The sequence below is a fragment of the Siniperca chuatsi genome, linkage group LG2 (genome assembly GCF_020085105.1).
Source record: "Siniperca chuatsi isolate FFG_IHB_CAS linkage group LG2, ASM2008510v1, whole genome shotgun sequence".
NCBI classification, from domain to species: Eukaryota; Metazoa; Chordata; class Actinopteri; order Centrarchiformes; family Sinipercidae; genus Siniperca; species Siniperca chuatsi.
The window spans coordinates 9,582,222-9,595,190 of record NC_058043.1 but is presented as its reverse complement, the minus strand read 5'-3'; the positions used below and the strand labels follow the sequence as shown (position 1 = coordinate 9,595,190).

At 39.0% G+C, this 12,969-nt stretch overlaps 1 protein-coding gene across 5 annotated transcripts in view; it reads left to right on the top strand.

The window, feature by feature from the left end:
• The window catches only part of LOC122864521 (synaptotagmin-2-like), a 30,854-nt gene that overhangs the window by 13,008 nt on the left and 4,877 nt on the right, over positions 1–12,969 (top strand). For 3 of the 5 annotated variants that reach the window (XM_044172063.1, XM_044172054.1, XM_044172071.1), the window contains exons 3-9: positions 5,918–6,146; positions 6,251–6,408; positions 8,494–8,625; positions 9,663–9,830; positions 10,815–10,982; positions 11,523–11,640; positions 12,810–12,943. In XM_044172063.1, the coding sequence (XP_044027998.1) occupies positions 5,942–6,146; positions 6,251–6,408; positions 8,494–8,625; positions 9,663–9,830; positions 10,815–10,982; positions 11,523–11,640; positions 12,810–12,943 (1,083 nt within the window). In that variant the 5' untranslated portion in view covers positions 5,918–5,941. Of the gene's footprint in view, positions 1–1,055; positions 1,234–5,917; positions 6,147–6,250; positions 6,409–8,493; positions 8,626–9,662; positions 9,831–10,814; positions 10,983–11,522; positions 11,641–12,809; positions 12,944–12,969 lie in introns of those variants that run through there. The other 2 variants (XM_044172049.1, XM_044172080.1) reach the window with 2 other exon arrangements.

Here is a 12,969-nt window from a genome sequence, read left to right as displayed (position 1 = left end):
AAACATAATATGGGGGAAACATGAAACAGAAATATCTCTGGGCATAACTTTGCAGTACATAAAAAAAGGATTCTCTGTGATGCAGCAGTTTTGTGTGAGATCCCTGCCCCCCTCTGGCAGAAGAAGCTCATTGCACTGTAACCTGAAGTGAGATGAGCCACGTACCTCACACTGCCTTCTGACAGCTGCTAGCTAAACATGAACACACAGAAAGGTATTTCCCCAAGGAGAGTGAGGAGGGAAAGAGGGTTTGAGGAGAAACCCGGTGAAAAAGATTGAATGCTAGAATTGAAAAGGGCTCAAATATGTACAGAAGTAACAACATGAGGGACGTTTTCACGCATTTATTGATTTGAAACTAGTTTATCCTTCAGAATGGATACAAGGCCAGGCTGTGAAGACTTATATGAGGCCTAATACTCTCATCTCTAAGCATGCATAGATTTTGTTGTCAGACAGTTGTTTAATGACCAACACTGTAGGCTGAATTTTGATTGTATTGTAACTGGAGAAGATGCTTTGCAATCTGCTCACTTCCAATTATCATTGACGAGTCTCCTGAGGGATCAGTGAAGGGCAGACAAGTTGACTTAATCATTCTTGGTTTCAGTTGTTCGTTCTGAATGGGTTTAACAAGGAAGGATCTCCAGAGGGTTATATCACACTTCTGAGATCAGTTGTTGGGATCCAATTAATTGAATGAGCTCATCGTGATACCATTTGGAGCTGATGTGGTAAAGTCAGCACACCTTTTAGAGTTTGACAGCCGTCCTCTCTGATCTGTGCAGACTATGGCTTTATTCTAACGCCCCCCCCCCCCCAAAAGCTTGTGCATATTGATCTTTTACAACTGCCCTCCGATGCTAGACCAAAGAGTGGCATGCTGCAATCAGCTGTGTGAGCAGCATCACGAATGAGGTTGGGGGGAGAGAGAGAGAGAGCGAGAGAGAGATGGAGAGAAAGAGGTAAAGAGGCTGTGTGCATGAGTACATTGACGGAGAGACAGAGAGGGAGTAGGGAGGTGTGTGATGGGAGGGTGGAAAATGGGGGAGATGGTGTGCATTGGAAGAGGAGGAGGGGTGTAGTGCTGCAGTGGAGAGAAGTGAGAGGAGACTGCAGTCTATGCTTATGGGAGAGATCAGACTATGTTACCACAGCTCTGAGGGACTGTAGCCCATACAGTTATTGGCATTGGATGGGCCAGCTCACGAACGGGAATACCACATCTGACTGGTGAGTTTTGTTTTGGAGATCTTTTTAAATTAAGGTGCAGTTATGTGACGTGAATACAATCAAAGCATACAACTAGAAGATAGCTATCTTAGCAGATCCTCTCTGCATTTTCAAACTAAGTGAGTCATAGTAAACTCTTACACTGTGACTGTATTCTCTGTACCTGAATATCCTTGTGAATCAGGATGTGTCAGAGTCTTTTTTTTTGTGGCTGAGTGATGCTGGCCAGTGTTGAGCTGCAGAAATCAAAGGCAGATAAGGACTGAGTGCTAATGGCACAGAGGTAAACACTAGGCTAAAACAAGCAGGGGGGCCTTTAGACATGTTTTGGTGTATTTTGCATTCAGCCGCCATCTTCATCACTGCTCATTTGAATGCCAACAGAAGGAATATGCTAAGTTATGGAAGTTAGAGTGTGGAGTTATTCCTGAGTTGGATCAGGAACTGAATCTTGTATTTATTACAGCTGCTGACCAGAGGTGATTAGAGGTGATGATTTCTTGAGTGATGATTTCTTGTACAGACCTAAAGTGTTATATTTTTGGGATGAACCCCTGTTGCTGCTTAAACTTTAATCATAATCGTCATAAATCATAGCGGGGCAGAGCAGTCGGCATTCATATCATGCCCATGCCCACCGCTCAGACAGTGACTTGACACTGGCCTTGAGCCAATTGGTTATTTGATTGGCTGGTCACCTCGGCTATAGCCAGGTTGTGGGCAATTCTGGATAGCTGATAGACACTATCAGGATTGCTTAGCAACAGTAATCTGCCGGTCCACAGCACACAGGCCTCTACTGTACTGTATGTGAATGGCACACATTGGACCACAAATCCTACCTTACCACGAGAGAAAGAGTGCAAGTCCACGCTAAGAAACACATGTTGGAATGAATTACTTATTGATCTGTGGCCTGTGAGTCAATGAAGATGAGGTAACATGATGATTGTATTTGCCAGGCATTGACAGATATGCCTGCTGGCTCACTTTTATGTTGTGATACAGAAATCTTAACATGCACTGTGAGCTTATTTAGATAAGAATGTCTCTACAGCAAAAGACTCACTGTATATCATTCTAATTTGATAAACTTGTGTGTGTGTGTGTGTGTGTGTGTGTTTGCGTCTGTGAAACCCTGCACTCAGTTGTTGTCCTTGCTCATTTAAACAGTGGCTAGAAATTTTCTGTATTTTAAACTGAGACAGTTCATTTTCTTTTAGTGCTTTTAGAGAAAACAAATATCCTCTTGATAGCTCTGAACATCTGAGAGCTGTAATGATACACGCACATACACACACATACTCTCACATATACCCACTCAGACACATGCAGGCAATTTGTTTTATCTTTTATTCATGAGTGTTTTGTTCATTTTTATTTTATGTTTCATTTTATCTTTTTACATTATAAGCCTATCTACCTCCACATAGTACTTGCTTAACAGTCACACTGTAGCAGTGATATTAAGCTACTAAGGAATAAAAAATGTTGCAACCTTTTCTTTTCTTGTCTCCTTCAAATTCTTCACCCTGAAGAAAAAACAAACAAACATGGAGATGTTATAGTTGCAGGACAAGTAAACGGTTGTCAAGTTGCTAACTATTCTTTAGCATTATGTTAAGCTGGTGGGGAGCATGAAAGCATAAAAGCAGCGACCAAATCATCATGTTCTGTACTGAAAATAATACCAGCCTATCAGACTATTAGCTCTCAGAAATATACTGCAGTAAAAATATCCTTGCTGATAGAATCTAAACCACTAAACTGTTTTTGCTCCCAATATCCTTACTAATGCAATATTACTGTCTGCTTTAAGTAATTTAATAAATGACCACAAAAAGAAGGATTTAGTTTTCTCTGCACCAAATTATAATGCACTAATTCTGTTTTAATCTAAAGTTAGACCAGAGCATCAACACCTTCATGTTCAGCAGGAAATGCTAATAGCATGCTGGTGTCACTCATAATTATGCAAAGAGAAAACTGAGAATAAATCATATAATGCTCACTTGGGGCTATGAGGTAAATTGATTTTGTCAGCTGTTTGCGGTGGATTGAATTTCCAGAAGATATAAAAGGTGAACCATTGTGAAGAGACACTTGTTTTGTTATTCTCTGATTGTGGTGACACTGATTTGAATGACAACTATTAGAGTCTAGTTTAATCCTCACAGTTGAGAAGCTGGAACCAGTGAATGTTGAAAAATGACTTAAAAGATTAGAAAAATCGTAGGGCGATTCATCAACTAATCAATTAATCAACTCATTATTTCAGCTCCGTTTCTCTTATTGTATTATATTAAGTATTGAAATATTGTTAGCAAAATGACTGATTCCTTTTTTGATACAATACATCAGCTATTGAATATAAAATGCAAGTAAGTCATTTTTTATATGCATACTTGCCATTTATGTTTCCTTCACAGACTTGATACCAGCTTGTTCTTATTTACAGTTATGAAGAGGTAAAGACCGTCTATCCCAGCATGCATTTTGTTGATCCAAATCCATGAAACCCACGAGAGATAACATGTTCTCCACACAGAAAGGGACAGAAGACAGTTTCAAACCGAGGGTATTCATGCTGGGAGGAGTGTTAAAGGAATAGTTTGACATTTGGGGAAACATATGCTTTCTTGCCGAGAGTTAGATGAGAAAATCGATACCACTCTCATGTCTGTACGGTAAATATGAAGCTACCGCCCAGAGTCAGTCAGGTTAGCTTAGCATAAAGACTGGAAAGAGCTAGCATGGCTCTGTCTGAAGGTAACAATATCCGCCTATCAACACCTCTACAGCTCACTAATTAACACATTATATCTAATTTGTGTAATTCATACAAAACAGAACTGTAAAAACAACAAGTTCCAGTTTTACTGGCAATTGAATTTTGTTAGTTATGACCAGACCCAGCCTAGTTGTTTCTCCCTGCTTCCTGTCTGTCCAGCTGTCTCCTGGCTGTAGCTTCATGTTTAACAGACAAAAATGATACTGTAGAGGTATCAACCTTTCCTATTGTTCCTTTAACAACTGAGCTACCATCTACCTACCTGTTTTGGGGAGAACTTTTGTAATTCTGTGATAGCTCTGCTAAGATGCAGGTCTCTCTCTGGGTCTCCTTCAGTTCTGGCAGATCACTGTGTTCAGAGCGGGAGGCATGCTCACCTCAGTTTCTGGTCATTCTTCACACAGAGAGTAAATTCTCACATCATCAGCACAACAGATGTGTTTAGTCTCAAATTTTATGGCTTTTATATCCTATGAGATTTCTCAGTTGAGAATTTGTGCTTATTCACGTAACTGATTTCTTTTTAATCCTTCACTAACAACTGTTGATTGTGATAACTACCAGACTATCTGTTTATACACCCCACCATTTTACATGGATGGAAGTGGGATCATCTTTATCCATTAGTCACTCACTAAATAAGTAACAATATATCAGGAATGAACATGAAAAGCTTTTAAGTAGAATTTCCACAACTTGTTTGAAGGAATAGTTCAGTAACATTTTGGGAAATATACTCATTCACTTTCTTTCTAAGAGTAGAAGATCGATATCACTACCAACGTCTTTATTTTAAGTACGGAACCTGAGTATAAAGACTATAAACGGGGAAGCAGCTAGCCACGTTTCAAAAATTTGACCCCCTGCACCTTTAAAGGTGTGTTCAGACCGTAAGTGAATTTGACCACTGCACTGTGCAGTCTGTGTTGATTCGTCCCAAACACCCAATGTGCCAATTGTCCAGACATTAGCTTAAGCTAGCTAGCAACGGATGCAATGACCGTGTGCGTGGGGGTGGACCTGTGTGTTTGTGTTCAGCTCAGACACTGACTGATCTCAGAATTCCCCAGGAACTCCATTTCTTTCTTTTATTTCCCTCCAGTCTCTCTCCTATAACTTTTAGTCTCTGTACGTGTATAAAGGAGATTTATAAAGCCCTGGGATTTCTTGTATTTTGTGCTCAAGTAAAAACATTTTCAACCTGGCCGGACGCATCTTCGCCTCTGTTTGCGTCCATTTGGCCCATTGCAAATCATGCCCACTTGCATCTTTCGATTGACTTTGTATGCAGGCTCACTAACAGCTGAATGCAGTGTCTTCCTGGAGTCTTGTTGTCACTGTGAGGTTGCCAGGCAACCAGGGCTATAGCCTATAGACACTGCACAGATGGATAAACTGCTGTTCATCAAGAAATAGTTACAGCACTTAACTCCCCTTAAAACCACAAATTGACATTTTCACATTTCAGTTCGTGAAGTGATAATATAAACGAGATACAGCGTGTTAATTAGTGAGCTTTAGAGGTGCTGGTGGACCTATTTTTTCACTTAGGAGACAACCAGCCAGCTAGTTGTTTCCCACTATTTCCTGTCTTTATGCTAAATTAATTAGTTAATAAGTTTTCTTCTGAGTCTATAATACACATAATTTTGTCTTTTCCCAGCAGTCCACTCAGCCAAGAAACTGTATGATGGTACTGACACAATATATTATACTGTAATTCAGTGAAATTCAAATAAACATTTGTAACAATAAGCCTTAGGAGAAAGTATATCCTGAAAGTATTTTAATTAGGATCATTCACTTTTGTTCCATATTTCACCACTAAGGTCATTACACTAGTTGTTCGGCATATCTTATCCTCTTTTTTTGTCTGATCTGTGTGTTCCTCAGGGACGCTGCACCTAGTCTTTGACAATGAAGTTCAACTTGTTCAGAAGGCCACAGGCCGTGGCAGCCGCCGAGCCCACTGGTGCCACCACCATGACCATGGCTCCCACCTCGGCTTTCATCTCCACGTCTGCGCCGGACACCTCTGGCTCCAACAACACAGAGATCAGCAAAAACGACATGTTTGAGGAGATCAAGAGCAAATTCTTGAATGAAATTGATAAAATCCCACGTAAGTAATGCTGCAGTGCATCCCCACATTCTGCTGAGGTTCAAAAAGTAAAAAAAAAAAAACTATTAATCTCAATTTTCCCTCTGTTGTTTTAAAACTGACAGTGCCTCCGTGGGCTCTGATTGCCATAGCTGTGGTGGCTGCATTGCTCATCCTTACCTGCTGCTTCTGCATAATCAAAAAATGCTGCTGCAAGAAGAAGAAGAACAAGAAAGGGAAGAAGGGCAAGGACGGCTTCAACATGAAGAACATGCAGGGCGAGGTATGATGCCTTATGCTGCCTACATGCTTAAAAGTCAGAGTAACAGGATGTTTTGGGTGATGTCTTTTATACAACAATACAACAAGTTTTTATTGTTATTTATGATGTACAGAATTTTTATTCATTTAAAAATGTCTCTAGCTAACCAAATTTGATCTTTTACCAGCAGCTTTTATAACCCAGGCTGTAGAGGACACAAGGAGAGCTCTCTTCCCCTCCATTTATTTGATGTTGTTGTGGTGGTCGTTTAAATGTGTGACGTATTCCATTGTGACCCGTGGTGAAAAATGACACTCTTTGTTACAGGGTGCCAAAGAATAATGAGCACTATGAAGTGGAAAGTTTCTTTTGACAAGTCACAAGTACAAAAAGCTGAACTTTATAATTAAAGATAATGGATGAAGGCATGATACCGGCAGAAATATTGGGAGATTTTGAAAACAAAGTACAGTAAATCAGAGGATAAATGTTAGAAAAGCCAGTCATTCATTTGAGGGACTAATCAACTAACATCACCATGGATTGCCCTGAGCTCCAGTGACAGTTAATTAAAGTAATCAATTACTTGTGTCCACAATGTGAATTTATTGTCCCCAGCCGAAAACGAGCGTGTCATTTCTCATCATAATTGTGGTGGTGGTGTTGACTGCCTCTCTTTTTGTAGTGTGTTTGGTGTCTTGTGAGTTGAATCTCTTCCTCTCTCTGCTCTCCTCCTTTTTTCCCCGCTTTGTGTCTGTCTTGTGTATGCCCCGTGTTTCTTGACTGTGGTGGACTCCCGCTCTACGGTAGGTGGATAGCTCACGTTGACGCTCTCTGGCCCGTGGGGCGGAGGGGGGTTTCATGGAATGAAAGTCGTAGCTTCCTTTGCTTTTTTTTCCTTTTTAGCCCCCCCACAACTTTTTTTTATTTTTGTTATGACAGCTTGAGAATGTAACAATGGTAAGCTATGATGTGCTCCATAAACCCCAGAGAGGAGAGTCTAACCATCTAACGCATTGTTCCTAGGACAATGTAACTGTAACTTACACCAATATGGAAAGTATTGGACTAAGAGATGATATGCAAGACACTTTTAACACTATTAATCTATGCATGTGATAAAGGGCATGGTTGGTTGTTTGGGAGACATGGAAATGGTGATGATAAAACTGCATGAAGAGCCAAATACTTGCAAATCTGTCCTTTTGATTGTAACATTCAAGGAGGAGGTAGGATGTGGAGACACTGGATGGCCTGAAAAAAAGGGAAAAACATTTCAAAGTCAAGGTCATCTTGGCAATGAGGCTTTAATTGAACTACAATAATAACACTGCAGCAATAAGACTCTACATTATTCAAATAGCTGGCTGTGCCCTTTAAACCTGAACCATTTATTGTAATAATGGTGAGCTGAAAAGAGGCATTTTTGAGTGCCACATAAATTTAGAGGTGAAACAAGGCATGCAGGTTAAAAAAGTTTGAAGGGTTTAACAAAACAACAAATTTAAAATCCTGCTAAAAGCAGTAGGTTATTTGAAAGCCATGTCCTTGCACTGACTATTATGTCTTATTTACCTTTTATCATTTTATAATATGCAGTGGTGGTAGCGCTGTTATGAGCTAGCTCATTAGGGGTTTTTATATAAACATTTACCTCCTTGAACATTTGGTGAAATCAAAGCTCTTTGACAAACAAGAAACTATGCTGATATCTGATTTCATTGGAAAACTGTCTTATTTATTACCCCTCTTAGTGGAACTAGCATGCAAAGCCTCCACTGACTCTGGCCGTCACTGTACTGCACAAGCATGTCGAAGGAATTGCCCAATGATCCAAAAACACTGAGAGGACAAGATGTGCAGAAAGTATAAACATGTATTTATGTGTTACCAATAGAGATTTCTCACCTTGTAAATGATAAATCCCTGGTTATTATCATCAGGTGCTGTGCAGGTAAGCAGTAACCAAAACATGTATCTCCCACGTAAAAACTCCTGGAGCTCCAGTGTCTGTGGCATGCTGGCTGTCGTGGGGAGCCCTGTATTCTGATCCCTGATCCCCTGACCTTTAACACCGTGTTTTGTCTTGTTACCTTCACACCACAGAAACACCAGGATGATGATGATGACGAGGGAGAGACCGGACTGACGGAAGAGGAGAAAGAGGAGGAGGAGAAAGAACAAGAGAAACTGGGGAAGCTGCAATATTCTATAGATTATGACTTTGAGAATGCAAAGGTCTGTTGTTGTCACTTGTAAATACATTACACATATTGTCAAGCTTTAAAAGAAATATTAATATTTTTTTAAGCATAGTGAACAATTTTAGAGTAATTAATTATGAAGGTACAGCTAGCAACTGTTTAGCTTAGCTTAGCATAAAGACTGGAAGCAGGGGAGAAAGGTAAGTCTAGCTCTGTCCAAGTGTAACAAAATCCTCTTGCCAGCCCAGCACCTTAGAGCTTAGAGGAACTAAAGCTCATGATCAGTCAGATTTTGTTAACTTCAGACAGAGCCAGGCTAGCTGTTCCGCCCTGTTTTTATGCTAAGCTAAGTTAACTGGCTGCTGGCTGTAGCTGTATATTGAAGGGACAGAGTGGTATCTAACCCTCGGCAAGAAAGCGAAAAAGCTTATTTCCCAAAGTGTCAAGCTTCTTTGTAAAACCTCAGCAGAGCAACAGAATGATCAGAAAGGCTTAAAAAAACTAGATATGGAATAAATAGTTTTACAATAAATCTGGCTGAGAGAAATTGGAACGCATTTGGCAAATATTCTGTAACTTTATCATCATTACTGTAATACTCTAAGCAGCATATGGACACAGTGGTCGTATATGACATGAATTAATGAGGCTTTAAATGCTGAATCAAAGAGGAAATGCCTTAAATGAAGTCAACATAAAACAGAGCAGAGACTAGAATGAAATGTGTACCTTGTCTATTCTATTTGTCCCTAATGTATAACTATCTCAAACACACACACACACACATCTTGTGGTACAAAGAAGTTATCACACTGTGATGACAGTTGTGTGACATTGAAGAAAACCCTCTGACATTCAATATGTCTCCAGTCGGGGGAAGAAGTTTGTGATGACTGATTGCGTGGCTTAAGTTGTCAGATGATGTTATATAACCAATCTCTGCAGCAGTGACCCTGACACAAATGAACAATCTTCTAAACTTTGGATTTTTGCCTGATAAAATTTATTTTAGTTATTTTGTCTTCACTTCTCCTGTCCTTTACATCCTGCCCATACCTCCTCTGCACACAGCTCACAGTTGGCATCCTTCAAGCTGCGGACCTCATCTCCATGGACTCGGGTGGAACCTCCGATCCTTACGTTAAAGTCCTGCTCCTACCTGAGAAGAAGAAGAAGTATGACACCAAAGTCCACAAGAAAACACTGAACCCTGTCTTCAATGAGACATTTGTATTCAAGGTAAGTCTTGTCAGTATGTGCAGTGATAAAATACATCTACTGTTGGGTAATTTGGTGCAGAAGAGGTCTGATTCCTGCTTTCCAGTCTGCACTGCTTTGATATGAATCGATGCAGCTGTTAACAGAGAGACATAGATCAATCAATATAGTGTGTAAGTGTAATAGGACTGACTGTGTCTTGTCAGGTTTCTCAGGATGTGTGTACTCACTGGCCTGTGCAGCCTACATGCTGCTCTTTCCTGCCCTGGCTAATAAAGCCCGCAGAGACTTTACAAGTGGCTCTGGGTCACGCTGGAAGCTCTGCCTGTCTGCAAATTTGCAGAAGCAAAAAAACAAATCTTATTTTTCAGAACTGTTCTCTCCCAAACAGAGCTGAAGAGTTGTTTATTGCCACATTTAGTGTTTCACTGGGAAGGTTTATTTGAGTTACTTCTTACTTTTTTAACTTGAAAGGTTTTTTATTCATTTCATATGTCTAGACAGGGTGTCTGCAAAGGATGGTAGCATATAGAATTGTCCTTATCTTCTTTTAAGAAAGTTTCAGACAGCTGGAGAATGTTATCTTTTCTCATATCTTTCTTAAATGTTTAAATCAGAGATAAAATCATTAATTTATGTTATTTAAATGCTATTTGTCCTTAAATACGGTGTATCTTTTCTCAGATAATTTGTATTTAATTTCAACTTTGTTTTGTCTATTTCTTGTCAGCTTTTCACTTATTCACTGATTTAGCTGAAAAACACCATGAACATGTATTAATAACGATTAGTTAAGCTTCTCCAGTCAACCTGGCTTACCTGTAGTTGCACTTTTAAGAAACTGGACCAGTCAGAGGAAATTCATGTGAACGCGTGGTGATTTTTAAAAATTCCTCTTGAACATATTAAAGGATTTAATTAGTTTTTACAGTCATATAATAACTAATGGAAAAAAATATAAGGTATCAAGGTATAAAACAAAACAGCATTGTGTCTCTCGATCAGGTGCCCTATGAGGAGCTTGGTGGGAAGACTCTGGTGATGTCTGTTTATGACTATGACCGATTTTCCAAACATGACGTCATTGGAGAGGTGAAGATTCCCATGAACACCATCGACCTCGGACGGCCGATCGAGGAGTGGAAGGATCTGGAGAGTGCTGATCAAGAGGAGGTGCTGTTAACGATCAAACATTTGAAATAATTCTTTTAAAGAAGACTGGGATAATTGATCAATATACAGTTGTTAAAACTTGTTTGTAAAAGTGCGCAAACATTCAGAAATCATCAAATCATCACAATTTTATTACAGTAGTACAATTCTTATTCAGGGTCTTGATCACATTGCATGACTTTGGAATTCTTAGGCTGAGATATGACATTTTTTATACAGAAGATAACCCTTCAAAGCAAAAATCACCATCTCATTCATCTCAGTGGATGCTGAAAGCTCAGAGTTCAAAATCTCTTAACTATTCTCAGTCCAAACAGAACTGTGCAATTCTAAGCAAGAATTTTGACAATGTTGCCACGAGGACAAGAAGACATTCATTTCAGCCCAAATGAAAAAGTGCAAGACATACAGGAGATAGTAGCTGAGAGCATTTTGCTGTAGCGGTAGCCCATCATCATATTCTTAAACAAGCAGTTTTCTGTTGTTGGCTGATGAGCATGTGTGCTTCTTCTGTCTCTTCTCTCTGTGCTGACTGCTCAGCCTGAGAAACTTGGAGACATCTGCATCTCCCTCCGTTACGTCCCCACCGCCGGGAAACTCACTGTCTGCATCCTGGAGGCAAAGAACCTGAAGAAGATGGACGCCTGTGGATTATCTGGTAGAGAAATGCAGGAATTAGTTACAAAGTTACAATGTTGTAAATAGAATCTAGATTCCTATACTTTTATTGGGATTACTGTTGGAAACAGTTTAGGCTTAAATTAGTGTTTTCCTATGACTGTGGTTTAGAATGATGTTTCAAAACACATGATATAACAATAAAAACAACTACATGTTAGAAGATCACTGTACATACGACAGTTCTAATGTGCAAGAAAGCCTAACACATCAAATATGGAGAAAAGAATACACGTTTTTTAATGATAAAGACAAGCTTTTGGTCCCTAGAACCTTTGTTAGGACAAATGTTTGACACAAGGGTATCCCAGAGCTTATAATGACTTCAAATAGAGCGTGTCTGTGCTTTGTCATATAAGTACATTTGAGAAATGCAGTTCACAATTTTAATTCAGCAAGGCCAAATACATAGGAAATTCCACAAATACAACATATATTACAAAAACTGGGGATAAATCAATACAGAAAGTAATCAAAATGAGGGAAATACATATCAGAAGTGATAAAAGGGAAGTAAATATTGCAGAAACAACAGGAAAGCCAACAACTACATTACAACTTGGACTGATTTCTACATTTTGTTATATATTACACTATGTTTATTACTGATTATATATTATACTATACTATACTATATTTGATATTCTATGATTTTTTGCTGTACTACATTTCACCTTACTGTATCTCATATACCATACTACATTATACGGTGCTACTGTATATTATAATACATTATTATGTATATATTATACTATATTATGTTAATATGTTATACTGTGTTATTATATTATATACTACATTATATTTCTATTATAATTCTGTATAAATACAGACAAACACTAAGTATCATTACATAATCATTATATATTAGTCTGGTGTACACTGTTTACATATACTAAACTGCTGTTATCAATCACACCACTGTCACTTTACCTTGTAATTTTGTCTTTAATTGCTATTGTATAGTTTCTATGTTTTACTTCTATTCCTATTTTAGTTTTTACTTTCTTTATTTATCTGTACTTATTTCTGCCCTTGGGCTGCTGCAACAACCACATTTCCCCTCTGGGGATCAACAAAGGCTTATCTTATTTTACAATAACTTACCTTAATAGTCTCCGTTGCTGATCATATTGATGCCCTTTGCAGATCCTTATGTAAAGATCCAGCTGCTGCAGGGGGGTAAGCGTCTGAAGAAAAAGAAGACTACAGTGAAGAAGAACACCCTAAACCCTTACTATAATGAATCCTTCAGCTTTGAAATCCCGCTGGAACAGATGCAGGTACAGTACAAGTCAGACCAAAATAT